Source organism: Capricornis sumatraensis, chromosome 4, assembly GCF_032405125.1.
Source record: "Capricornis sumatraensis isolate serow.1 chromosome 4, serow.2, whole genome shotgun sequence".
In the NCBI taxonomy this organism is placed as follows: Eukaryota; Metazoa; Chordata; class Mammalia; order Artiodactyla; family Bovidae; genus Capricornis; species Capricornis sumatraensis.
Window position 1 is genome coordinate 151,455,783 of NC_091072.1, and position 25,853 is coordinate 151,481,635.

General features: G+C 55.3%; 1 protein-coding gene across 1 annotated transcript in view; it reads left to right on the top strand.

Moving 5' to 3' along the window:
- Window positions 1-25,853, top strand: part of B4GALNT3 (beta-1,4-N-acetyl-galactosaminyltransferase 3) — a 96,369-nt gene that overhangs the window by 69,074 nt on the left and 1,442 nt on the right. Inside the window, exons 2-19 of the mRNA XM_068972027.1 lie at window positions 3,992-4,095; window positions 5,042-5,119; window positions 12,922-13,017; window positions 13,408-13,498; window positions 13,867-13,967; window positions 14,308-14,375; window positions 15,752-15,830; window positions 15,945-16,011; window positions 17,778-17,921; window positions 18,815-18,924; window positions 19,643-19,743; window positions 19,955-20,016; window positions 20,553-21,354; window positions 22,957-23,276; window positions 23,974-24,127; window positions 24,327-24,399; window positions 24,763-24,916; window positions 25,508-25,634. Coding sequence (XP_068828128.1) covers window positions 3,992-4,095; window positions 5,042-5,119; window positions 12,922-13,017; window positions 13,408-13,498; window positions 13,867-13,967; window positions 14,308-14,375; window positions 15,752-15,830; window positions 15,945-16,011; window positions 17,778-17,921; window positions 18,815-18,924; window positions 19,643-19,743; window positions 19,955-20,016; window positions 20,553-21,354; window positions 22,957-23,276; window positions 23,974-24,127; window positions 24,327-24,399; window positions 24,763-24,916; window positions 25,508-25,634 — 2,731 coding nt within the window. The remainder of the gene's footprint in view (window positions 1-3,991; window positions 4,096-5,041; window positions 5,120-12,921; window positions 13,018-13,407; window positions 13,499-13,866; window positions 13,968-14,307; window positions 14,376-15,751; window positions 15,831-15,944; window positions 16,012-17,777; window positions 17,922-18,814; window positions 18,925-19,642; window positions 19,744-19,954; window positions 20,017-20,552; window positions 21,355-22,956; window positions 23,277-23,973; window positions 24,128-24,326; window positions 24,400-24,762; window positions 24,917-25,507; window positions 25,635-25,853) is intronic.

Consider the following 25,853-nt stretch of genomic DNA (forward strand, 5'->3'; position numbering starts at 1 on the left):
CAAGGACAAGGCCTAGTGAAAAAGAGAGCTCAGAGGAGACCATCCAGAGTTTGGTCCAGCAGTGGGCGTTCCTTGTCCCTTCCCAGCAAACACAAGGACAGGGCATGGTGAGACCACGGTGAGAGTCCATCGACCATGGGGCGAGTCATCTCGCCTTCTGCGTGACTTCCAGGAGCCAGAGAATTTGGCTGGAACTGAAGACAAGTCTGTGGGAAAGAATGTGGGTGTGAGACACACAGGAACCCCTGTGTGTGAGAATGCGGTGCGTTGTGTTTTTAGAGTTGTGTCCTCATGCCTGTGTCTACAAGGAGATGGTCTTCAGTCACCGCACAGAGTCAAGAACAGGTGACCCAATCATCCCCAGGCAGAGACAAGGCAGTGCCTGTCCACCCTTCCCACGGTGTGAATCACATGTCCCCTGGGCCCTCTGCCCTTGCCACTAACCCAGAGCCGCCGGGGCCTGGGCAGAGATGGGGCTCCATTGTTAGTGGTGTCTGAGCGGGGTTAGTTGGGGACAAGCATCTATCCTGTGAGCTGGTGCAGAAAGTGAGGACCAGGTCCGGAACACTCTTCCTCCTTCCGCTCCCCTCCCCTGTCCTCATCTCACATCACCAGCCCCAGAATCCTGCTTCCCTAGAACATCTCTCTGCATTGAACTAGTCTGACCTGTTTCTGCCTGCCAGCTGGCCCACCATGGAAACAGCAGAGACCTTGATGCAGTGGGATAAACCTGCAAAAGTCTCGATAAACACACCACCAGCAGACGGCTAATGTCTGCATAGAAACCCATGGGCACCGATCTCCACCTAAGACCTCTGCCCGCCAGATACCTGACAGTCTTCCTCAGACAGCATCCCCAGGAGAAAATGTAGGCTGGACAAGGAAACACTGGCCAGTGAGACAGACAGGCTGTCTGTGCTGACCCTGGCTTTGCAACAACAGTGGACTCTGTGACCTTCAGCTCTCAGCGTCTCTTTCCCCATCTGTGCAGTGGGGTAATCAGACCTGGCTCATCTCCCCAGGTTCTGCAAGGCTCCGATGAGATCATGCCTGGGAGGTGCGAAGGAAACCCTGAGGGGCCACCCCCAGAACGTAATTGGGCAAGAAAAGCCCCCACTGCACCCCACTTTCCAACTGCCTCTCCCAGAGTCACTCACACACACACCTGGGCAAAATGCTGGTGTCTACCTGGTGTGGCCTGTGTGTGTGGGTTGTGCTCTTTCCTCTGTGTCTGCTTGGCTGGTGGTGTCTCTACCAGTGCTGGTGTGGGGGTCCTAGGACGCTTCGGCCTCCGGGCAGCTCTTGGCTCCTAGGGGCCAGTGATGCCAGTCTCACTCCCATGCAGCGCCCGCTATGGTGTCCTGGGGGGTCATTTAAAAACATTTATGTATTTGCTTTTTTGGCTGTGCTGGGTCTTAGTTGTGGTACACAGGATCTTTAGTTACAGCATGGGAACTCTTAGTTGTGGTAGGTGGGATCGAGTTCCCTGACCAGGGATAGAACCCGGGCCCCCTGCATTGGGAGCATAGAAACCTAGGGGCACCGATCTCCAGCTAAGACCTCTGCCCACCAGATTCCCCACAGTCTTCCCCAGACAGCATCCCCAGGAGAAAACGTAGGCTGGAGAGGAAACACTGGCCGGTGAGACAGACAGGCTGGGGTCTGTTAAGTGGTCAAATATACATTGAATATACATTCAATGTATATACAGTAATACACATTCAAGTGGTCAATTTCAAGAGGTAAGTTAAACTTACCTCTTGTATTCAGTGTATATACATTCAATGTACATTACTGTATATACATTGAATGTATATTACTTGAATATATATTACTGTGTACTGTTGTTAATTAGACTCTGGGGTCCAGAGTCTTAGCCACTGGACCCCCAGGGAAGTCGCTGTCCTAGGGGCATCTTGAGGAAGCTGTTGCAAAGGTTCCTGCACCTTTTCAGCGAAGTGGTTTCCGATTGAACTATAGCGGTTGCCCTGATCCATGACATGATTTCCCTTTTAATGTTCCCATTACCCAGGGTCAACCACAGTCTGAAAATATTAAATTGAACATTCCAGAAACGAGCGATTCATAAGCTTTCAGTGGTGTACTGTTCTGATCAGTGTGATGAAATCTCTCACTGTCCAGTTCCGTCCTGCCCAGGAGGTGGGTCACCCTCTTTCTCCCCCACATCCCGCCGTTGGTCTCCTAGTGGCCATCTTGGTTATCAGCCTGTCCTGGCATTGCACTGTTTGTGTTCAAGTGACTCTTATTCTACTTAACACTGTCCCTGAGGTGCAAGAGTAGTAATGCTGGCAATGTGAATTTGCCAAAGGGAAGCCTTAACGTGTTGCTTCTTTTTGACCACACCATGTGGCATGTGGGATCTTAGTTCCCCAGAGCAGGGATCGAACCTGTGCTCCCAGTAGTGGAAGTACAAAGTCTTAACCACTGGACCACCAGGGAAGTCCCTTAAAGTGCTTCTTTTAAGTGAAGAGGTGAAAACTAATAAAAAAAAATCATATACTAAGGTTGCTAAGATCTACAGCAAGAGCAAATCTTCTACTCCTGAAATTGTGAAGAAGGGAAAGGAAATTTGTACTGGTTTTGCTGTCAAACCTGAAACTGCTCAAGGTATAGCTTCAGTGCATGATAAGTAAGTGCTCAGTTAAGATGGAAAAGGCATTCACTTTGTACAGTAAAATATTTTGAGACAGAGTGACTCATATAACTTTTATTATGATACACTCTATTATTGTTCTATTTTACTTTTCATATTATTAATCTCTCACCATGTCTAATTAAATTTAATCATAGGTGCGTAGGAATAAACAACATATATATGTAGTTTGATACTATGTGTGGTTTCAGGATATCTGCTGGGGGGGTCTTAAATGTACCCCTCATGAACAGGGGGTCAACTGTGTTTGCTGAGTGAGCCCAGATAACTGGGGCTCCATTTCTTCACCTGAAATGAGGACTAGGTGGTCTTGTTTTTTTCTTGACTGTACCAAGTTTTAACTGTGGCATGTGGGATCTAGTTCCCTGACCAGGGATCAAACCCAGGCCCCCTGCACTGGGAGCCCAGGGTCCCAGCCACTGGACCCCCAGGGAAGTCCTGAGTAGGTGGTCTTCAAAGCCCCTCATGGCTCCTGGAAGCCTGTGATTCTGGCTCATGTTTCCACATATCAAAGTCTCCGTCTTGCTCAAGCATCCGCCTCACCTGGGGACAGCCCCAGCCCCCCGTGGACATCAGTGCTGACAGCTGAATTCTGACTCTCCCACCCTACCCTCGGCAGCCCCTCTGTGTGATGGTGAATGCACACGTGTCCCCTTGTTCTCACTGTGGTGTGGCTCTTACCTTCTCAGGTTGTGCGTGAGGGCACAGGCGTCAGCCGGCTCACAGCCTCTAGGTCAATCCAGGAGGAGCCGGTCCTGGAATCTCACGTCTCCAGCTGTTGCTAGATCCGATTGGTGGATGTCAGGTCCTGGCTCACCCTTTCCTGCCCCTACCCCCAGCTCTGGCCCATCCAGCTGCCCAGCAACTAGCGGTGGGCAGGGGGAAGGCCTCCCAGTCAGACAACCCCGCCGGCTCCCTGGCTTGGAGGAGGGAAAGTTATGGAGGGAAAAGCTTAGCTCCACCGTCCTGTGAGACTCTTCCTTCCCCATGATGGTGTTTGGGCAAATTAGGCCTGGAAAGGCGGCCTGTGGTGGTCACCGTGGCAGGACAAAGCTCCGCTTTCACCCGGCCTGGCTCCCTCTCTGACTTGGGAAAGACAGCAAATCCCAACAGGAGATGAGCTCATGTCCTCACTTTCTGCCATGTTGACCTTGGCCAAGGTGTAATTGTCTCCCGACACCCCCACCCCCACAGCCAGCCGTGAGGAGCAGCAGAAGGAACACCATTTCCTCAGTTTTCCTGCCCTGAGTCTCACGGATGTGTGCGACCTTCGGGTCATACTGACCTTGTTCCTGTCTTCCTCTTTCCCCTCCTCAGGGTACGGCAGCTGGAGGGAGCTGGCCAAGGCTCTGGCCAGCAGAAACATTCCGGCTGTGGACCCGAATCTGCAGTTCTACCGTCCCCAGAGGCTGGGCCCCAAGGTACGTGGCAGGGTCAGCCGTCCCCTTGCTGCTGCCTTAACTCAGGTCCCCTACCCGCCCACCCACATAGCTCTGAGGGCATCCTCCGCTTTCCCGTGTTAGGAGAGGCAGAGCAGAGGGACGCCCTGGATGGCAGGCTGGTGTCCCAGGCTCTCCTACCTTGTGGGTAGAGATATCCATCCTGCCCTCCCTCCTCAAAGCCTTTATTATGTCTGAGCTGGCCAGGGAAGTGGCCTCCATCTCTGCAAGAGCAGGGGCTGGAGGAAGGACCAGCAGGTCTCGCCTCCTGCTGAGATGACTGGGCTGGTCCTCCAGTCACAATCCCGGATGCTGGCAGCCAAGAGTCACAGATGATGTGGTAGACAGACACCCCTCCCTGCAAATAGCTGCAAATAATGGAGCATTTTCTTGATAGTGTTTCTTGGGCTGCTGGTCCCCAGAAGCAGCTCTGGGTAGGGGTTTGGGAATTCGAGGCCAGTTCAGCCTGGAGCCATAAGGTTGAGCTTCTGAGCCGAGAACAGATACTGCCCCCAAGGCTGGACCAGAGCCTAACTGACCCCATGGACCTACAGGATAGGGAAGAGCTGGGGTGTCCCCAGGGGGACAAATGTTAGGATAAAAGAGTTACACCCTAAGGGGGTGTAGAGGAAGAGGGAGGCAGGGTCCCTGTCCTCAGGAGAGCCTGGTCTAATTAGAAAAAAATGCTTTTGGTATGGGAAGACTGAGAAAAGTCAGGAAAGCAGAAACATCCCAGAAGTGTACATTAGAGGTATGTTGGTAAGGGACGATGTGTGGACCAGAAATAGGAATGTCCTTAAGTTGACAAGCTTCTGACAGCAGGACTGTGTCTCTTGACCCTCTGCATCCCCTCAGGCACGTTCAGGGGGCCCCGGTCCTATCACCCCCTTCATATTCCCACCAAGTTCATTCTTCTCTGTTCTGCCAGGATCCAGGCTCAGCACGTGGTGGGAGTGGAAACAGCAGCTACCTGAAGTGGAATAAGCCGGTGCCCTGGCTCTCAGAGGTGAGGCTGCTCCTTGAAAGGCAGGGTTAAGAAAACAGTGTTGATATTAGTAGGTAACTCCAGAGGCCACAGAGCATTTTATTCTAGTGGTTATTATTAAAGTTTTTCATCCAGGGGCTTCCCTGGCGGTCCAATAGTTAAGACTCTACACTTCCACAGCAGGGAGTTTGGGTTCGATCCCTGGTTGGGGAACTAAGATCCCACATGCAGCTCAGTGCGGCCAAAAAAGAGTTTTTTTTTTCATCTAATTTGAAGAAAAATGTTAGAGTTCCAGGCTCACTGAATTTTCTTCCTTAACTAACATAGAGAAGTGCTAACATTTGCGGGGGGGCTTCCCAGGTGGCTCAGTGGTAAAGAATCCACCTGCTAATGCAGGAGCTTCAATCCCTGGGTTGGGAAGATTCCCCTGGAATCCACTCCAGTATGCTTGCTGGAAAATCCTGTGGACAGAGGAACCTGGCAGGCTACAGGCCGTGGGGTCACACAGAGTGGGACACGAGTGAGCAACTAAGCACAAAAGTACTACCGTGTGCCAGGCTTTGTGTGTAACCTGTCAGCTTTATGACCCAGTAGGACAGCGTAGTGTCCTCATTTTATGGGTGAGAAAAGTAAAGCTCAAGAAAGCTATGGGACTTTCATGTCTATGCCAGTCCCCAGTCATAAAATTCGGCTTCCCAAACTGTCTTTCTTGGACCATTAAGTCCCATAAGATACTCCAGTCAGAAAGGAATCCATTGTGAAGTATGGTTTAAAATCTATAGACATCCGACTTCCTGAAATACATGTTAGTACGTGAAAGATGCTGAGTTCTGTCATCCTCTATTTGATTTGGTTTCTCCCAACATGTACCAAACTTATTCACCTCCCGAACTGCCTTTCTCCATTACACTTTAGTGCTCTGTGAAACCAGTGCTCTGAGGGACTTTATACCAAGAAACTCTTGCTTTAGAAAATTTTTATAGAAAGCTGTCAAACGTGTGAATAAAAATTGTCATAACCATCATCACACCTTTTGTTTATGTTGGACTGGACAGATTCTTTTTCTCTTGGTATAGAAACAGAGGCTCGGAGGTTTATTACAGACACAAGATTACCTGGAGTAAATGCTTGTGCAGACATTCCAGAGCAGCATGGTGATTTGGGGGTGAACATTTTAAATTTGGGCGTCCGACCATGCAACTTGTCCAGGCCTTTCTTGGCCGGGTGTTGGCGGCCAGCCAGTCGTCTTCATCCACACCCATCACAGGTTGGTCCCTACCGCCTGGGTGATTTCATTCCCAGTCCACCCATTTGCTGTGGGGCGAGAGTGAAGGAGGTGGTGTTATTCGAAATATGATGGTAGGTTATCTACCGTGAAATTGCCTCTGGTTAAATCCTGAGAGAGAGTGGATTACATCACTGGCACACCTGTACCAGGTGACATCATCGGGTAATTAGGCCCCACCCCACCTGGAGATAGTATTGTGAAAACCATTGGTCCAGCAATTCAGCCTTCTCTCCCTTGAGGCCAGTTTGGATCATTTTTCTTAATGAACCAATTATTTTGAAAGATTGTAACTACATCATAGTCTGCATTTATTAATCATTAATTCTTCCGCTTTTCTTGGCCAGTCAAGGATGGAGATATATATGAACTGTTTGCATCCTCTGTTGTGTCCAACTCTTTGTGACCCCATGGTCTATAGCCTGCCAGACTCATCATCTGTCCATGGGATTTTCTAGGCAAGAATACTGAAGTGGGTTGCCATTTCCTCCTACAGGGGATCTTCCCAATCCAGTGATCGAATCCCCATCTCTCACATTGTGGGCAGATTCTTTACCACTGAGCCATCAGGGAAGCTCTGGAGATATATCTATACGTATCTTGATGAAAACAGTTCAGTTCAGCTCAGTTCAGTTCAGTCGCTCAGTTGTGTCCGACTCTTTGTGACCCCATGAACTGCAGCACACCAGGCCTCCCTGTCCATCATCAACTCCCGTAGTTCACTCAAACTCACGTCCATCAAGTCGGTGATGCCATCCAGCCATCTCATCCTGTGTCATCCCCTGTCATCCCCTTTTCCTCCTGCCCCCAATCCCTCCCAGCATCAGAGTCTTTTCCAATGAGTCAACTCTTTGCATGAGGTGGCCAAAGTACTGGAGTTTCAGCTTTAGCATCATTCCTTCCAAAGAACACCCAGGACTGATCTCCTTCAGAATGGACTGGTTGGATCTCCTCGCAGTCCAAGGGACTCTCAAGAGTCTTCTCCAACACCACAGTTCAAAAGCATCCGTTCTTCAGCACTCAGCTTTCTTCACAGTCCAACTCTCACATCCACACATGACTGCTGGAGAACAGTAACAAATAGTAAATAATGATCAAAATGTGATTAACTTTTAAAAGGAATAGTTGATCTTTTAGTAAGTGTTTAGCCTTTTGGTGGTAAAGGCCTGATTTCCACTGACTTTGGTATTTTATTATTAAAAGTGGCTTTTTACAGCGAATTCTCTGGCAGTCCAGTGGTTAGGACTCCATGCTATTGCTGCTGGGGGCCAGGATTCAGTCCCTGCTGGGGAACTAAGATCTTACAAGCCACCCAAAGCAGCCAAAAAAAAAAAAGAAGAAGAAGAAGAAGAAAAGAAAGTGGCTTATAAAATGCTCCTCACAACCTGCATGAATCTTCAGGGAATCACCAATCCAGTCTTCTCATTTCACCACCTCCTTCACTCTCGCCCCACAGTTGGTGACCAGGGATTGAACCTGGGTCCCCTGCATTGGAAGGTGGATTCGCACCAATAACTGTCAGACTTAGGTCCTGACAGTTTAGATAGCTCACATATGCAGTTGTCCAGCTGCAGTGGGGCCCTCTCCTCTAGCCCTCCGTGGGGACCTCTATTTCCTCTCCTTACCTGTCTCCTGCCTTTGGACCTACAGTTGCAGCAGGAAGTGCTTTACTGAGCATCTGCTAGCTGTCCGGGGCTGTCAGGTTGCACTGTTATCACCCCTTTCTGGGCAATGGCTTCCAAAGGGGTTGGCCAGTCACTCCACAAGGTGGCAAAGCTCCTGCAACCCTCCCCTGTGGGTGAACATGGACAGAACACGGGAAGGCTGCCTGTGGTTTCTTCTTTGACTGGCTCCCCTCCCCAGCCTTCAGCTGGCAGCTCAGAGTCTCAGAGGCCAGAAGTGGCTCTCCAGCGCAGCAGGCTTAGTCATCGCTCTGCCGTTCAGATGGGGAGTGGACAGCTGGTGGGCTGGGCTTCATGACATAACTGCCCTCAGACACCGTCCCTGTCAGCCCAAATCATGAGACTCTGACTAGCAAACCCCACTAATTAACAAACCTCAGTGGCAGTCCATTCACTTACCATCGGTATTCGGTCCACTGGCCAAACACTGTCTGCTACTCTGCTCCCCCTACAAAGCCAGCATCGTTACAGGAAAGGAATGTGGTGGATACAGAGTCAGATCAAAACAAGCTGGAGTCCACGGGTCATGTCATGTGGGCTCCGTGACTCGGTGTCTCTCTCCCGAGGGCTGGGATTCTGACTTCCCTTCTCAGGCTCCACCCCGCCCCTTTTTTTTCCTCTAACAGTTTTATTGAGATATAGTTCATGTACTGTATAATTCATGATTTTAAAAGTATGGATTTAGTGTCAGTGACTGGTCTCAGTTGCAGCACTCCAGCTTAGTTGCTCCAGTTGCATGTTGGATGTTGGTTTTCTGACCAGGGATTGAACCTGGGTCCCCTGCATTGGAAGGTGGATTCTTAACCTCTGGACCACCAGGGAAGTCCCTATAATTCACCCAGTTAATGTGTACAAGTCAATAGCGCTTAGTATATTCATAGAGTTGTCATCCATAACTATCAATTTAGTATTAATAGGTTTTCGTCACCACTAAGGGAAACCCCTCACCTAATAGCCTCACTACCTCCAGTCCCCAGCCCCCGGGAGATGCTAGTCTAATCTGTCTCTCTGGATCTGCCCATTCAGATAGACTCTCTCTATATGAAGACTCTCTAGACTCGTACTATACGTGGCCGTTTTGTCTGGCTTCTCTCACTTAGCATTGTTTTCAAGGCCCATCCATGTGGCAGCGTTTGTATCAGGACTTCATTCCTTTTTCCGGCTGAGTAATCTTCCACTGTGTGGACGGACCTCATTATCTTATCCTCAGAAATGGGTGTTTGGGCTGTTTCTGCTTTCAGCTCCAGGGAATAATGCTGCTGTGGACGTTTGTGTGCAGATCAGACCTGCCTTTTTTCAGGGCCCTGAACCCCCACCATCACATACGTGGTCATCACGCGAGGTACAAGTGACATCACAGTTCAGTTACAGAGCATCTATTCAAAGGAGGGTAATGTCCCCCACTAGGATTTCACCAGATAGGGCTCTGGTCCCTTCCTCCATCCAGAGAAATCTCTTATCCAGAGTTGGGAGCCCCTTGATTCCCAAGGGGAGCTCACTTGAGGGGCAGGTGTGAGCAAGAATCCAGAGGCTGTAGAGACTCTAAATAGGAGTCTGGAGTACAGGCCTCAGTTGTCCTGCTTGGTGAAGGTCACATGGTCCTGCCAGGTGTGCTGGTCTTGTAAGTGTGAATCTGCCCAAGCAGCAGCCTGGTCCATGCTCACACCAGTGCTGGGCTGCCCCACCACCCCCGGGAGGTGGACCACCTGCACGCCATCTGCATCTCAGCCTCTGCAGTAACCCTGGCCCAGGTGGCTCGTACTTCCGCATGTCTCTCCTCCAGGGAACCCTTTCCATCTTTGCATCAACACTGGTACAAACATCTCTAGTGGTTATAGGATAAATGAAGGAACATGTGGCGCCAGGTTTAGCTTCTCTGAGCACTTGTTCCCTTGGATAATTAAGATGTGCAAGGAGTCCCGAGGAGGGAGCTGTAACTCTGCCTGGAGAAATTGTAGACGCCCAGAGAGGGATTTGAGAAGAGCCTTAAAGGATTCTTAAATTCTTAAACTAGAATTTGCTGGGTGGGGGAAGAAAGGAAAAGGCCTTCCAACCAGGAATCGGTTTGCAAAGGCAGAGAGGAGTGTGTGTGGGTGGAGGGCAGGTGTGACTGGGAGAGGGGTGAGGTGAGGCCGGAAAGCCAGGTTTTGTCCAGAAGCCTCTGGGAACCCTCAGAGGTGTGAGGCGGTGGAGTGGCATGGTCAGATCTCTTTAGAAACTTTTTTTTCCTCCCAGTTTTTATCTATTCATTTGGTTGCACCAAGTCTCAGTTGCAGCATGTGGGGTCTTAGATCTTCTTTGCAGCCTGTGGGATCTTCAGCTATGCGTGCGAACTCTTAGTTGCAGTGGAGTCTTAGCCACTGGATTGTGAGGCAAGTCCCCGGATCTGTCTTTAGAAAGACAGTTCTGCAGGCAGTGTGAGGAAATCAGTGGTGGGAGACACCTCCATCCTGTTGGGAGGCTCTGTGAGGCCAGCAAGGCCTGGCAGAGGCCCTGTCGTGGTGGAAGGCAGTGGACGTTCCCAGGTGAGCACCCACAGGCAGTATTCATACCCCTAGATGCCCTCCCATTTCCACAGGGTTCATTGCTGTGTGTCCTTGGGGAGTCAGTTTGCCTCTCTGGGCTTTAATAGTGTCAACTCTGAAAGGAAAAGGTTCAACAGGTATCTTCTCCGCTGCGTGTGACTGGACGTTTCAGGTCCGTCTTTGGCCATGGATGTGCTCCGGCCCTGGCAGTAACCAGTGCTCCTCCCTGGGCCTTAACCCTGCTGGATGGTGAGAAGGGGGCAAAGGGCAGTGCTGACCAGCCCGAGTCCTACATCCCTGCCCGACACAGTGTCTCCAAAGCTTGGAGGGACTCAAACCAAGGTGGGGTTGCCATCAAGGCCTGGGGAGGAAGAAGGTGCTGACTAGTCCCTCAGGGGACCCCCGCCTAGAGCCTAAGAGGGGTGAGGGGTGGCTGGAGGGTGGGCTGTGGACTGAATCAGGGCTCTAACTCCCAGGATGTGGACACTTCCGTCCACCCGCCTGGGTTTCCCCTGTGGCTCAGGCCATGGGGCAGGTAGGGGCAGCCAGCTCCCTCCTCCCTCGTCCTTCCCCTTTCCCAGCCCCTGTGGCCTCTGGCCCCCTGGCTGAACAAGCAGACTTCTGGGGGTGTCCCCCCCACCCTCTGTTTTCTGTGGACTCAAGAGTCTCCCGGGGAGGGGCAGGGAGCGGGTCGGCTTGGAGGAGACAACTGGGTCTTGTAAACAGGACTCAGGAATTTCCCCAGAAGTGGCACAATGTCCCCATTCTTTCCTTCCAAGCAGCCCCAGGCCGCCCCTAACCTACACGGCCCCACATTCTCTCTCCCACCCACCCCAGCCTCCCACTCACATTCCAGGGAGCGATGGCTGCTCCCCGAGGTCCCCAGGCCACCGAGCCCAGGAAGAGCCAAGCTCTGAGGGGATGGGGTGACTCTCCAAGTGGGGACGGGGGACCCCTCCAGCTGCACCTCAGGTCTTGGCAGGCCCATCGGGGGGTGGGCTCTGGCCGGTCTCTTCTCTCTCCCCCTACCACCATCCCTCCTCCAGAGCTCTTGCTGAAGGCCTTCTATGTGGGAAGGCCTTCCAGTTCCGGTATCCCCTCCTCTATCTCCCTAAGGCCACTGGGATTTGGTATCTGATGGTAGGAAGGGAGGGCCTGTTCGTGTGGCCTGATGGGGTCCACCTCCCATAATCTAGAGGTGAGGGGTGTGGGGAGAGGGGAGAGTAAGATGGGGCACCTGAAGTGCTGTGTTCAGATGATTTGGGACAGGTTCTCCCTCCCTCCCCTCCCCACTCCCCACCCTTCCACCCACTGGAGTCCTGGCTTCCTGCCCATCCCCTCTCCCCCAGGGGGTCTCTGTGCTTCCCAGCTCAGTCCTGTGCCCACCGGCCCCCAGCCTAGGAGGGGAGGGGACCTGTTCACTCTTACTTTCCCTTGGCTGCCCCTGAGCCCCAGGCACCTGAGCAGTGGTCCATGAGAGGCTCTGACTCTCGGGAGAGCCAGCCTCAGGACCCTCTGCCAGCTGAAGGGGCAGCTCAAAGACCAGGGGGTGAGGTTTCATCCAGGCCAGATAGCCATGCGGCTTTCCTCTTTTGAGACTGAAGGTGTGCGTGCGTGCTAAGCCGCTTCAGTTGTGTCCAACTCCACCCAGCTCCTCTGTCTGTGGGATTCTCCAGGCAAGAATACTGGAGTGGGTTGCCATGCCCTTCTCCACGAGACCAAAGGGAGGGGGGCCAAACCGGCTGAAACCCAGCCTGGGGCCTCCCTCCCGCCACTCTGTCCTGCCCGTAACCCTCCCTGCCTGGGGGATGCAGACCAGCCCCCTTCCCATGTGGGAATAGCCGGGAGTGCATGTGTGCGTGTGTGCAGCCCCCTTCCCATGTGGGAATAGCCGGGAGTGCATGTGTGCGTGTGTGCAGCCCCCTTCCCATGTGGGAATAGCCGGGAGTGCATGTGTGCGTGTGTGCAGCCCCCTTCCCATGTGGGAATAGCCGGGAGTGCATGTGTGCGTGTGTGCAGCCCCCTTCCCATGTGGGAACAGCCAGGAGTGCATGTGTGCGTGTGTGCAGCCCCCTTCCCATGTGGGAATAGCCGAGAGTGTATGTGTGTGTGTGTGCATGTACATGCATGTGTGCATGTTCATGCATGTGTGCATCTGTGTGTGAACACGTGCAAGGCCAGAAAAAACAGACCAGGCCTCGGGGTCAGGCCATGCAGCCACGGGGCCGAGGATGGGAAAGGGGCCAGTGTGGACCGTGACCTTGAACAGTGAGGCGCTGGGCTGGGCAGGCCAGGCCTCTGTCTCACACTCACTCCTCCCCATCCCCGCAGTTCCGCGGCCGTGTCAACCTGCACGTGTTTGAGGACTGGTGTGGCAGCTCCGTCCAGCAGCTGCGGAGGAACCTCCACTTCCCCCTGTACCCCCACGTGAGTGCCTCCCGCCCCCTCCCGCCCCGCTCCTGGCTCTCACCACTCCTCTCCCCCTGCAACTTCTGCCTCGCTCCTCTTCCTTGCTTTTTCTGGTTCATCTCCTTTCCTTTATCCCATGGACGCCCTTCATCTGCCCACACTATCTCCCGTGTTCCCTCCTGAGAAATCCTGTCCATTTCCCTACCTTCCTCATGGCTCACATATGGCTCCCCAGGCACCACATCCAGTTGCGCGGTTGTGTACTGTTCAAGGTCTGAATAAAGCACGTGGGAGCCTGTACCCGGTTCTACCTGCCTCCCTCCCATTGTCCCACCAGCCCTGAGCAGACCCACTGCTTCACTTTCCTCTTCCCTCCCCGGGTAATGATCCCCCGCTTTCCCGGCGCAGATCCGCACAACCCTAAGGAAGCTGGCCGTGTCTCCCAAGTGGACCAACTATGGCCTCCGCATCTTCGGCTATCTGCACCCCTTCATGGATGGTGAGGCCAGCCCCACATCCTGCCTTTCCCCTTCCTGTCTGAGTTCTCGGGGTGCCTAGGCATGTCGCCTGCCCTGGGCTGGCTGGACCGTTAGCCCACTTTCAGGGGAGCAGGGTTTGGACGTGGTGAGGCCTCATGCATGCCCCCAGGTGGCCACTACACACCCTGATTTGCAGGGTCTGAAACTAGCTTACCCCTCTCTGTAAGTGTCCCCCTATCCACGGAGTCTCCCAGGTGTAGAAACCCCTGCTTTACACAGCGGGCAGGCTGGCACAAGGCCCCACAGAGAATGTAGTCTCTGAGACACGGGTGCCCCCTAGGGGAAGTCTCGTCCTGCCCTCACCTGGGAAACCACCCCTCATGCCCAGGGGAGATCCAGTTTGCCATTGCTGCCGATGACAACGCAGAATTCTGGCTGAGCCGGGACGACCAGGTCTCCGGCCTGCAGCTGCTGGCCAGCGTGGGCAAGGTAGGGTCTGCTCAGCCCCACAGGCCCTCCCGTCCCCCCAGGAGCCAGGTCACACGCCTCCATCAGGACACTCTTACAGAGGGGTGGACAAGATGTGGGAGAGAACAGACCTGGAGGACTCAGGTCTAGGCCACACCCATCCTGGTCCTGGTGCCGGGATTCGTGTGGCTTCTCAGGTTGCATTGTGGGGAGCACTTTGAGGAAAGAGAGTTGTTTCTCAAGTGGTCCGGAGCCCCCTCCCATCCCCCAGCATCTCCCCTCCCTGCTCCTCCCACCTCCCTCCTTTCTCCTTGTCTCCTCACTCATCACTCCCACCCTCCCCCTCTCCCCACACCTCCAGACCGGAAAAGAGTGGACTGCCCCTGGAGAGTTCGCGAAATTCCGGAGTCAGATTTCGAAGCCGGTCAGGTGAGTATGGGTCATGATGAGCAGCAGATTCCCCCAACCTCCTACCCGAACGGAGGCAGGCTGGGAGCTGGGCCCCAGGTGGACCCCTCTGCCACCCAACCCCCTGTCACAGAGGTCCAGCAACCCAGGGCCCCCTGCATTTCAGGAGAATGACAGAGACCTTCTGGACCATCTTTCTTCACTTTACAGATGAAGACCCGAGGCCCAGAGAGGGCTGTGACTTAATGAGAGTCACACAGATATTGAGTGGCACTCAGGGCTGGGAAACAGAACAGGTCTCCTTTCTCTCTGCCCGTTTTCTCCATCTCTGGATAGATCTGCAGCTGTGCAGCCCAGAGTCCCGCTGCGCTTTCTGTGCTGCACAAAATTCTGGATGACGGGGACCCCTGGGCAGGCTAGAGGGAAGGCCCGTAGTGGCTGGGGCGGGAACTAACCCAGCCTCAGAGCGCCACCTGGTGGTCTGCACACACATATGCATGCACACATGGCAAGAACACTTGTGGGCTTAATGGTTCCTGGAGTGGCTGGGACGCAAACTAGCTCAGCCTCAGAGCGCCACCTGGTGGTACACACGTGCGCACATGCGTGCACACACACCCACAGCCACCCACCACCCATCCAGGAGAACATGTGTGGGCTTGATGGTGCCCGTGCTGGTGTTGGTGGTGAAACAGGCCAGCTTGCACAAAGCACTGGCTGTGCCAGCCCCCGTGGTAGCCACTGCCCATGTGGCTCAGGGGAGCAACTGAGAACCGGGGCTGAGACCCAACAGCCTGGGTCCAAACCCCAATGGGGCCACTTATTACCTGGTGACTTTGGGCAAATTACCCAAGATTTCTGCACCTCAGCATTCTTATCTACAAACAGGGGTTAAGTAAGTTTGAATGTATAAAGCACTTAGCCTGGGCTCCCCAGGTGGCTCAGGGATGAAGAGTCCACCTACCAAAGCACAGAAGGCTCAGGTTCGATCCCTGGGTTGGGAAGATCCCTTGAAGTAGGAAATGGCAACCTGCTCCAGTATTCTTGCCTGGAAAATCCTGTGGACAGAGGAGCCTGGCGGCCTACAGTCTATAGGGTTGCCGAGTCAGACAGAATTAAGTGTGCACACACACACACATGCACTTGGTGCTCACACATAGGAACAGCTCTCTGAGGATTAGCACTGTTATTTCACGTGTCTCCCTGAGTGTTCTGGGAGGTTTGCGCTGTCATTATCCCATCTCACGGGAGGGAAAACTGAGGCTGCCCTGTCAGTAAGTGGTGATGGGGATTGTGACCCAGATGCTCAGCGGCAGGTCTGAGGGACCGGGGCAAGGAGGGAGGGACCGGGCGTGTGTGGTGCTGGGAGGCAGCCCCTGTGCCGTCTCTCCCGCCAGCCTGGCAGCTGCCCGCCGGTACTACTTCGAGGTGCTGCACAAGCAGAATGACCAGGGCACTGACCATGTGGAAGTCGCAGTGAGTGCTCGCTGTCCCCTCGGCACCCACCTGGCCGCCCCTCTGCCTGCTCCCTCAAACCTTGTTCCCAATCAGCCACCTCCAAGCCTTCACATCCACCCTCTCCTCTTCCAGTGGCGGCGGAATGCCCCCGGGGCCAAGTTCAGCATTATCGACTCTGCTTCCCTGTCCCTCTTCACAAGTGAGTGTCCTGCCCAGCCTGGGGACGAGGCCAGGTGGGCCAGCCTGCCGGGCTCTGCCTGCTGGGGGGCCTGGCATGTGGAGGCCAGAACCCCACATGTGAAGGGTGTGGGATGAGGAGCAGAGGCCAAAGGAGCACCATGGTCAGAGGTCCTGAGCCCTCGGGGGTCAGTGACCTGGGAGGACTCTCTGCATGCTCTCGGAGACCTTGCCCCAGAACAGTGCCCATCCACCCCCACACAGCATTGTCTGCATGATTCCAAGGCACTCCAGAAACTGTGAGGCTCAGTCCAGGTGAAAAAAACTTCCGAGGGCAGCCAGGCCCCTACTTTGCAGGTGAGCCGCCATGGTTCTTGCACAGCCGTGGCCAGGGGAGAGAAAGCGTGCTGACCTGCTTTCTGGCTGCAGCCCGTGGGCTTTCCGATCACACTCATCATGGCTTGTGATTTCCTGTCTGGAGGCCCCACGGAGCAGTCTCCACCGGCGGGTATAGCCCGCGTGGGCCCAGGTGTAGGAGGAGCGGGCGCAGCAGAAGCCCTAGCAAGAAGGCAAGGCGGGTCTGGAGGAGCCCAGGAGATGGCGGGCAGTGTGTGTGGATGGCAGGAGGAAGTAAGAAATGGCACGTTTGACTCACAGAAGAGGGTGGTCATGGGGAAGAGATAAGGTGGGTGAGGGGAGGCTGCTAGCGACCAAACAAGAGGCCACAGGGTCAGAGCAGGAGGACCAGAAGAAGGGAGAGTTGGAATCAGTGTGAACCAAGAATAAAGAAGCCCGCAGCAAATTCAGGTAGAAAACCTATAAGATGGGCCAGACGTTGCCAGCCTCTAGCATAGAAGGAAAACTCTGTGGGCCAAGGCAATTGAACCCTCAGGCAGAGAGCAAACACCCCCAGAGGCCAGAGGGAGGTGCTGAGCCTCAGGGTGCCCTGCTCACCTGGGCATGGGCTTAGGCCTGCTGGGGAGCCTGAGGCAGACACCCTGCATTCACACTCAGCTTTGCCGACCTGTCTGCTGTGTGATTTCAGGCACAAGACTGCTTCCATTCGCCCGAGTTCTTTGTCTGTAAAGTAGGAATCATGCTGTACTTAAGTCACAGCCGTGACGAAGATTAAAATGGTTGATATTTGTCAGACACTCGGAACAGTGTCTGGCTTATTACGTAGAAAGTGCTTTTCACGTATTTGTTAAGCTGAATATACTTCTAAGGACAGATTTCTAGCAGATGGCAGGAAAGCATTTTGAGCAGGAGGTGGCTTTTTCCAGTTCACGCAGAACTGTGGTGTGTGCCAGCCATGGGACTGGTGGGGGGGTCCAGGGGAGAGAAACAGCTGAAGCCACAGGTTTGGGGGGCACGGCTTTGGGGGGCAGGGATTGGGCACATCCTAGACAGTACCTGATGGCTGTATGTTCCCTGATGGCTCCAGCAGGTAAGGAATACACCTGCAATGCAGGGAACACAGGGGACGCAGGTTCAGTCCCTGGGTCGGGAAGATTCCCTGGCAGAGGAAATGGCAACCCGCTCCAGTAGTCTGGCCTGGAGAATCCCATAGACCGAGGAGCCTGGAGGGCTATAGTCCAAAGGATTGTAGCGTCAGACACAACTGATCAACTAAACACACACACACACAGACTGTACCAGGTTGTGGGGCGGCTGGTCCTGGAGCCTTGACCTGGCCCCTTCCCAGCCCCTTGAGAAGGCAGGGACCTGGCTTCTGGGCTGGCTTCTCTGGGAGTCACAGCTGTCCTGCTCTTTCCTCCCTGGGCCCAGATGAGACCCTCCTGAGGATGGACGAGGTGGACCACATCCCGCAGACAGCAGCCAGCCACGTGCGCCCCCCAGACCCCCTTCCCACTGACGAACAACCACCTGCCGACATGCTGCGGCCCGACCCTCGGGACACTCTCTACAGAGGTAAGACCTCGCCACGCACTTGACCTCTGGCCTGGGGATGTACTGCCAGGCCCATGGTGTCAGGGAGGAGACTCGGCAGGCTTCTATCCTACACAGTGTCCCCAAACCAGAGGCTTTTTGCTTTCACGTCTGTGAAATAGAACACATGTACAGAACAGTGCAGAAATACAGACGGACCGCTTCACAGTCGTACCGATCACTACAGAGCAAACGTGTCAGGACAAGAAGCAGAGCCAGAATCCAGACAGGCCCCTGCAGTCGCAGCTGTCAGCTTCTCACCGGACTCTAGCTCTTGTCCAGTGAGAGAAGCGTGTCCCCACTAAGGCACTGGGGCCTTAAACTGTCAGGGGCATTTACATTTTAAAAGTTGACGTGGACTTCCCTGAGGGTCCAGTGGCTAAGACTCCTCGCTCCCAGTGCAGGGGGCCCAGGTTTCATCCCTGGTCGAGGAACTAGATCCCACACGCCACAACTAAATAGTTCACAGGCTGCAGGTAAGACCCAGAGCAGCCAAATAAATACTATAAAATAAAACTTATAAGATGACGTGTCCCCTTCCCCCCACCCCCACGCCCCTCCATGACAAGTGGAAGGAAACTCAGTTACTGACACTGTACTCGGGTGAGGCTTTGTGGCCTCTTGGAAGTTTCGAAACCTGTTTTGAGACTGGCCGTGTACAGCGATCCCAGCGCTCTACTGTGCCTTGAGCCGGGGACTGTGTCCAAGCTCCTTGTCTCCAAGGTGCCCTGTGAATGCCACCCCCACCCTCGAGGGGGTCCAGCTTGGTTTAGCAGCCTCAACCACCGGATGTGGACTCTCTCACGAGCAAAGATAGACATGTGCAGGCTCCAGGCTGCAGCCCGCAGCCCTCAGCCACCTCCTTCCACCTCCAGTGCCTCTGATCCCCAAGGCTCAGCTCCGACACGTCCTGCCTGACTGCCCCTACAAGCCCAGCTACCTGGTGGACGGGCTCCCTCTGCAGCGCTACCAGGGACTCCGGTTTGTAAGTCTCACCTGGGCGACAGGGGCTGGAATGGGAGGGGCTGGCTGAGGCTGACCCCTTCCTCCCCACGCCACACCCCAGAGGCCCTGGGCCCGGAGAACTGGCACTCCACTGTGCCCAGCCCTCCCACGCCACACCGCTGGTATTCCACGGGTGCCCATCCTGGGCGGGCAGCCCTGCAGAGCCTGGTGCTGTGCAGTGTGTGGCCTGGCCAAGGCCTCCTACCCTCTACCCAAGGGCAGTGGTATTTGTTAAACTATAGACGAGGTGCTGGGGAGGTGAACTGTGGAGGGGCTCGGCTTTAGAGAACCCAGAGCCCGTGTGGAGGCCGAGAGGTGGGGTGATGCTGGGCTCCTGGGCCCAGAGATGATGGCAGGGGAGACTGGAGGCAGGACAGAGGGCCGGGGGCAGCTGCGGGGCAGGGTTGAGAGGGTTTTGGTGGCCGTGGCCTAGAGCTGTGTTTGAAGGGGGGCAAAAAGCAGTGTAGGGAGTAGCGGGGTTTGGTCCTGGGGTGGTGTCGGCCGGAAAGGCCACAGGAGGAGAGGTGGGAGGTCTCAGCTGCAGCTGGATGAGCTGGGGCAGGAGATGGGAAGTGGGCACCGGGGAGCCCGGCTCGGGGGGCACGTGCCACCCAGGTCCCAGGAGGGGGTGTAAAGAGTGGCCAGAATCCAGGTGCTTGGTCCACAGCAGCCCCGTGCCTTCCTCCTCTGCCCACCAGATTCACCTGTCCTTTGTTTACCCTAATGACTACACTCGCCTGAGCCACATGGAGACTCAGAATAAGTGCTTCTACCAGGAAAATGCCTACTACCAAGACAGGTGAGGCACTGAGTCGAGGGAGCCAGGAGAGCTCCCTGGACCAAGGAGGCTATGAGGGCACTCCACCGGGGGCCTTGGCTTTTCCTGGGCGCTTCACACACGCATGCACGTGCACACACATACATGTACACACATGCACACATGCTCATACCCCTCTCCCCTGTACCCCCAGCCAGCTGTGACCTCAAAGCTCCCCTCCTCCCCACTGCAGGCTCAGCTTTCAAGACTACATCAAGATTGACCAGCCTCAGAAGCAGGGCCCAGAGCAGCCAGGTAGAGTGATGGCCGAGCCTCCGGGCCAGGCTGGAGGATGACAGTCCAGACTGGGCCAGAACCACCCCCAGGAGCTTAGAAGGCAAACCCTGCAGCCCCTTTCCCCAGGCCTAAGAGATGGAGAGCAGCCCTTCGCCCCCTTAACTTCCAAGACACAAGTTGGGATGTTTCGAAAGTGAGGTGGTCCAGAGGAGGAGATTCAGGGCCCTGGCAGACATGCCCTGAAGGCCCGAGGGCCTTGCCTGCCCTGCACTTAGGAAACTGCCCTACAGAAGCACTGTCCTCCCACGGCCTCTCACTTTGCAGGGCTGGGGCCTGACCCCGGCCATCCGCTGGGCCCCTGCTAGCACTTTCTATCCCTCATGTCACCACCCTTGACAACAACGCTTCATACCGATGGAGACACTGGGTTAGTTGAGGCTGAGTAACTCACCCTGGGGACCTTTGCCCATCTCACCTCCCTGGTCCTCAGCTGTCTTCTGGGTCTTGTTGGGGAGAGGTTGAAAAGCCCATGTGAGGGATGGTTTTAACAGCAGGTTTCGAGGATGGCCTTCTAGAAGAATCCCAGTATGGAGATGCGGCAGAGGTTACCCCTGCCCCTGATGGCCGGAATGCCAGGATGCCAGTGGGGAAGACAGGCCCCCCCACAGCTCCTGGGCAGGATGCCCCTGACCGCCGCCTCCAAAACCTGCGGAGACTCCTGGCTCGGGCCCAGGAGGGCCTGGCAGCACCCCCTCCCTGGCAGAACTCCACAGCCTCCCTCCCCATGAGGCCCAGCACCGCCACTGCCCAGCCAGCAGACAAGAAGGCGAGGAAGCCCAGCCTCAAGCCCTACCAGGCTCCACAGCATCCTGACAAGTGGCCCCCGGAACCCCTGGCCGGGCGCTCGCCACCAGCAAAGAGGCCCAGGACCCCTGGTGCCAGTCCCGGGAAGATGCTCGGGCGGTCTCAGTGGCTGAACCAGGTCGAGTCGTACATCGCAGAGCAGAGAAGGGGCGATAGGATGGAGCCCCCAGACCCCAGGGGGGGCTGGCCCGAGGAGCAGGATGTGGTGGTGGCAGTAGGCGGCCAAGAAGGACAAACGGAGGGGGAGGCGGAGGGGGAGGGGGAGGGGGAGGACGAGGAGGATGTGAGCGAGGTGCTGGAGTACCTGTCCATGTTCGACCCGGTGGTGAACTGGGAGCAGACCTTCAGCGCCCACGACCTGGACTTGCAAGCGCTGCGGACGGACTGGATCGACCTGAGCTGTAACACGTCGGGCAACCTGCTGCTTCCGGAGCAGGAGGCGCTCGAGGTCACGCGGGTCTTCCTGAAGAAGCTCAACCAGAGGATCCGGGGGTAAGGTAAAGGGCTCTTGGGCCGGGCGGGGAGGGGCGCCTGGGAGGATGCATGCCTTCAGGTCTTGGTCCCACCATCGGGCAAGGTCTGAAACCCTCAGGGCCTGGCCCTGGGCATGGGCTGAGCTCTGGGAACGTGCTCGTGCAAGGAGCCGGTAAAGAGGTGCAACTAGCAAAACTGGCTCTAAAAAGACACCCTGAGACCCCAGATGTGGGCTGGAAGGGCGGCGGCAGAAGGCCACGACTGAGTGCTTGTTTTTTTTTCATTCATTCGTTTGTTTTCAACCCACTGATATTTTTCTAATTGAGATAAAAGGAATATATCATTTAATTCACCATTTAGGAGTGTACAGTTGAGTAGTTTTCAAGTACATTTAGAATGTTGTGCAGCCACCACCCCTATCTGATTCTAGAATGTTTTCCTCACTTTTAAAAGAAATCCGGTTAGCAGTTTAACTCCTTCCTCCCACGCTCTGGCAACCACTGCTCTGCTTGGTCCCTGTAGATTTACCTACGTCAGACATTTCATGTGTGTCTGGCGTCTTCCACTTAGCAGATGCTTCCAAGGCGCGTGCACATTGTAGAGTGTATCAGTGCCTCATTTCTTTGTACAGCTGTGTCATATTCCACTGTCTGGGCAGACTACATGTCTGTTTATTCATCAGTTGATGGACATTTGGTTGTCTCCACCTTTTGCTCTTACGAATGATGCTGCTATGAACATTCACGTACCGGGTATTTGCGTGACCCTGTTTTCAGTTCTCTTGGGTAAATTCCTTGGGATTGAATGGCTGGGTCATAGAGTAACTCTAGGTTTAACATTTCGAGGAGCTGCCAACTCTTTTGCAAATCATCTGTACCATTTTACATTCTCATCAGCGGTGTATAAAGGCTCCAGTTTCTCCATAATCTCACCAATTCTAATTTTGCTTTTTTTGAAAATAGCCACGCTAGTGGATGTGGAGTGGTATTGCACGGTGGTTTTGATTTCATTTCCCTTGTGAGTAGTGACGTCGGGCCAACCAGTCAGCGTTTCCAATCGTCTGTCGTGTCTCTTCTTTTAAAATTATTCTTTTATTAGCCATATGTGTTTTTTAAAGTACATTTATTTTTAGGCTGTGCTGGGTCTTTGTTGCTGTCTAGGTGTGGCATGCGGACTCAGTCGCTGTGGCACACAGGCTCAAGAGCTGGGGTACACGGGCTTAGTTGCTCTGCGGTGTGTGAGATCTTTCAGGACTAGGGATCGAACTCACATCCCCGGCATGGGCAGGCGGATTCTTAACCACTGGACCACCAGGGAAGTCCCCGTTGTGTCTTTTGCACTGTTGACTGAACAGAGCTGTGTAGTAATGAGGGTTAGTTTCTGAAGGAATCTCTTCACTATGACTCATGCCTCCACCTTACATGCTGAATACTTAGGGTCTTAGAGCTCTAAGAGACTAGCTCGTCCATCTCTATGGATCCTATTTTAAAGATGATGGCAGTGCTTGCTGGAACAGGTAAGCATCGTGCGAGCATGTTAACCAGCTGCAAAGCTGGGCAAAGCCCGGGGTCTCCCGACGCATGGGGTGGAGTGACAGAAGCCTCCCACCCTTTCTTCCAGGAGGTACCAGCTTCAGCGCATTGTGAATGTAGAGAAGCGGCAGGACCACCTCCGTGGGGGCCGCTACCTCCTGGAGCTCGAGCTCCTGGAGCAAGGCCAGCGCCTGGTGCGGCTCTCGGAGTTCGTGTCCACGCGCGGCTGGCAGGGCGCTGATGCAGTGAGTGGGAAGGAGGCCGAGGCCCTGAACCTGCAGGGCCTGGTGTGGAGCCCGCATGACTTCCAGAGGCATGTCCCAGGTGCCCGGGCCCCGGAGCCCAAGCTGTGCTGGCCCCAGGGCTTCTCCTGGAACCACCGCGCCGTGGTCCACTTCATCGTGCCGGGTGAGCCTCCCGCTGCCTAGGTGCCCTCAGCCGACCAGAGGCCTCGTGAGATAGCAAGCACCTGGTCTCTGCTCCCTGACGTGATCTCACAGAACCTGGGGGAAAGACCACCGTGGGAAACTGGGGCTCACGGGAGCAAAGTAACTGGTCTCAAGTGACCTGGGCCATCAGGGCGGGAGCTGAGAAGGATGGCTGACCGGCAGCTCTTCCTGTGGAACCTGCATGCAGGGTTGGGAATGAACAATGGGCCAGGGCTGCTGGCCTGGGGCAGTGAGACAGGGAGGGGCTTGGGGAATGGGCTGGCTGGTTTTCATAACGAAAGAGGGAGAGGGGAGCCAGTCACAGGAGTCGAACAGGTTAGAGGGGGTCAGACAGGAAGTGCAGGGTGATCATGGGATGGACAGCTGGTGGGTTGGACTGTCAGGGCCCAGGAGGGTTACTATGAGAGCAGATGACAAGCTCCAGCTCCAGGCTTTCTGCGGGGCCCTGCCTGGGAGGCTGTGCAGGGAGGGGTTGGAGAGGCCCCCGTACCAGGAACTTTCCTTCTGCCCTCCGACCCCCACTGGCCTGCTAACCTTTCTTGTAGCCGCATTGCCCTAAGCAAAGGTCCAACGGGACTCCTGACCACGCAGGACCTGGGAGTAAGGAGGTACTCCTTTGCATTACTCCACTTCTTTCTCCCCACCCCGCTGGGCAGTGAAGAACCAGGCACGCTGGGTGCAGCAATTCATCAGAGACATGGAGACCCTGTCCCGGGTCACCAGCGACCCGCACTTCAATATCATCATCACTGACTATAGCAGCGAAGACATGGACGTCGAGACGGCCCTGAAACAGTCCAAGCTGCGGAGGTGAGGGTGTTCCCGGTGGGGTACAGCCTGAGCAACCTCTTCCTGAAGTCCTATCAGTGCCCTGATTCCCAGTCTAGCTTTTCCCAGAGGATTCACCCACCCAGAGTCCCATCCCAGGAGCCTGCATCACCCGCCAGCTTCCTCCTGGGGCCGTCACAGCTGGGTCCCTGGCTCAGCCTCTCTTTTGCTCTCCCCGCAGCTACCAGTACATGAAGCTAAGGGGGAATTTCGAACGCTCAGCTGGACTCCAGGCGGGTGTGGATCTGGTGAAGGTAAGCAGCCTGAGAGGGGCCTGGGAGACGACAAAGGCTGGTGAAGAGACCCTCAGATGGCCAGCTCCTCGGGGAGGAAGGCGCAAGACACATGGTTCTCTGAGCTACTCTGCAGGGCCAGGGCCAGGGCCAGGGTGGAAGCAATTGTCCAGAGTCCCCAGCATCCACGAAGACAGTCAGGGTTCCCTCTCTGATCACGAGAATTGTGCCCCAACCCCCAGGGCCATGGAAATACGTCCAGCACTTTGTTTCACGCAAGCTTGTTGGTCACTGAAATGGGAGAGAGCCAGAGGATGGTCCTAGAGTGCCCTGGGCTCCTCACCCTGGTCTAGGGGGACTGCTGATGCCCCCATCTGTCCCCAGGACCCACACAGCATCATCTTCCTCTGCGACCTCCACATCCACTTCCCAGCTGGCATCATCGACACCATCCGGAAGCACTGCGTGGAGGGCAAGATGGCTTTTGCCCCCATGGTCATGAGGCTGCACTGCGGGGCCACCCCCCAGTGGCCCGAGGGTGAGCCTGCCCTGGGCTCGGGAGGGTAGGAAAGACCTCTATGCCTTGGTGCTTAACCCAGAGCTGGAGACAGTCCTGTCTACCGAGGCAGCACCCCTTCTCCATCCCTTCCTCTTCCCCGTCTCCGCTCACCTGGCAGCCCTGCTCACCTGGGCAGACCACGAAGTGGCCCAGGGCTGAGCTGACGGGAGCGGCAGCAGCAGCAGCAGCAAGGCTGAACACTTCCTGTGTTTTCCCCTTCATTTGTTCGTCAGACATTTACCAAGCACTTACTATGTGCCAGACTGTGTGCCCGCTCAGGATGCAGAGATGAGAGGTTTCCTGCATGGAGAGGGAGCCAGGCATGGCTGCACCCTCGGGGGCTGCTGTTGCCAGAGCCTCCTGGGAGCCTGTCACCAGCCCTTGGTCCCTCCCTGGGGGACTGCTGCCTTCTCTGGACCCAGAAACTTAGCTCAGAGGGCTTTCCCCACAAACAGGAAAAGGGCTCATTCAGATGAGAGTCTTCTGCCTCCCAGAAAAGGCTCTAGGGGTGCAACCCTGGAGCCCCCTCCTGGCCTGGGTTCAGTTCTCCTGGGGCTTGTCTGTCTGCAGGCTACTGGGAGGTGAACGGATTCGGGCTGCTAGGCATCTACAAGTCAGACCTGGACAGGATTGGCGGCATGAACACCAAGGAGTTCCGAGACCGCTGGGGTGGAGAGGACTGGGAGCTGCTGGACAGGTGACTGGAGAGGGGCCTGGGGAGGAGCCTGGGGCAGGGGCGGGGCTAGAGGCCCCCAGGTCCAGCCCCCTTGGCCCCACTGGCTTGGATTCCTTTCTTCACTGATACTGAGCTATTGGAGGGGATCCTGCCTCTGCCTGTGTGGCAGGGTGGGCGTGGAGGGTGCTTGGCAGACGGTTAGGGAAGGGCACAGACTCTGAGCTGCAAGGGTGTGAATGG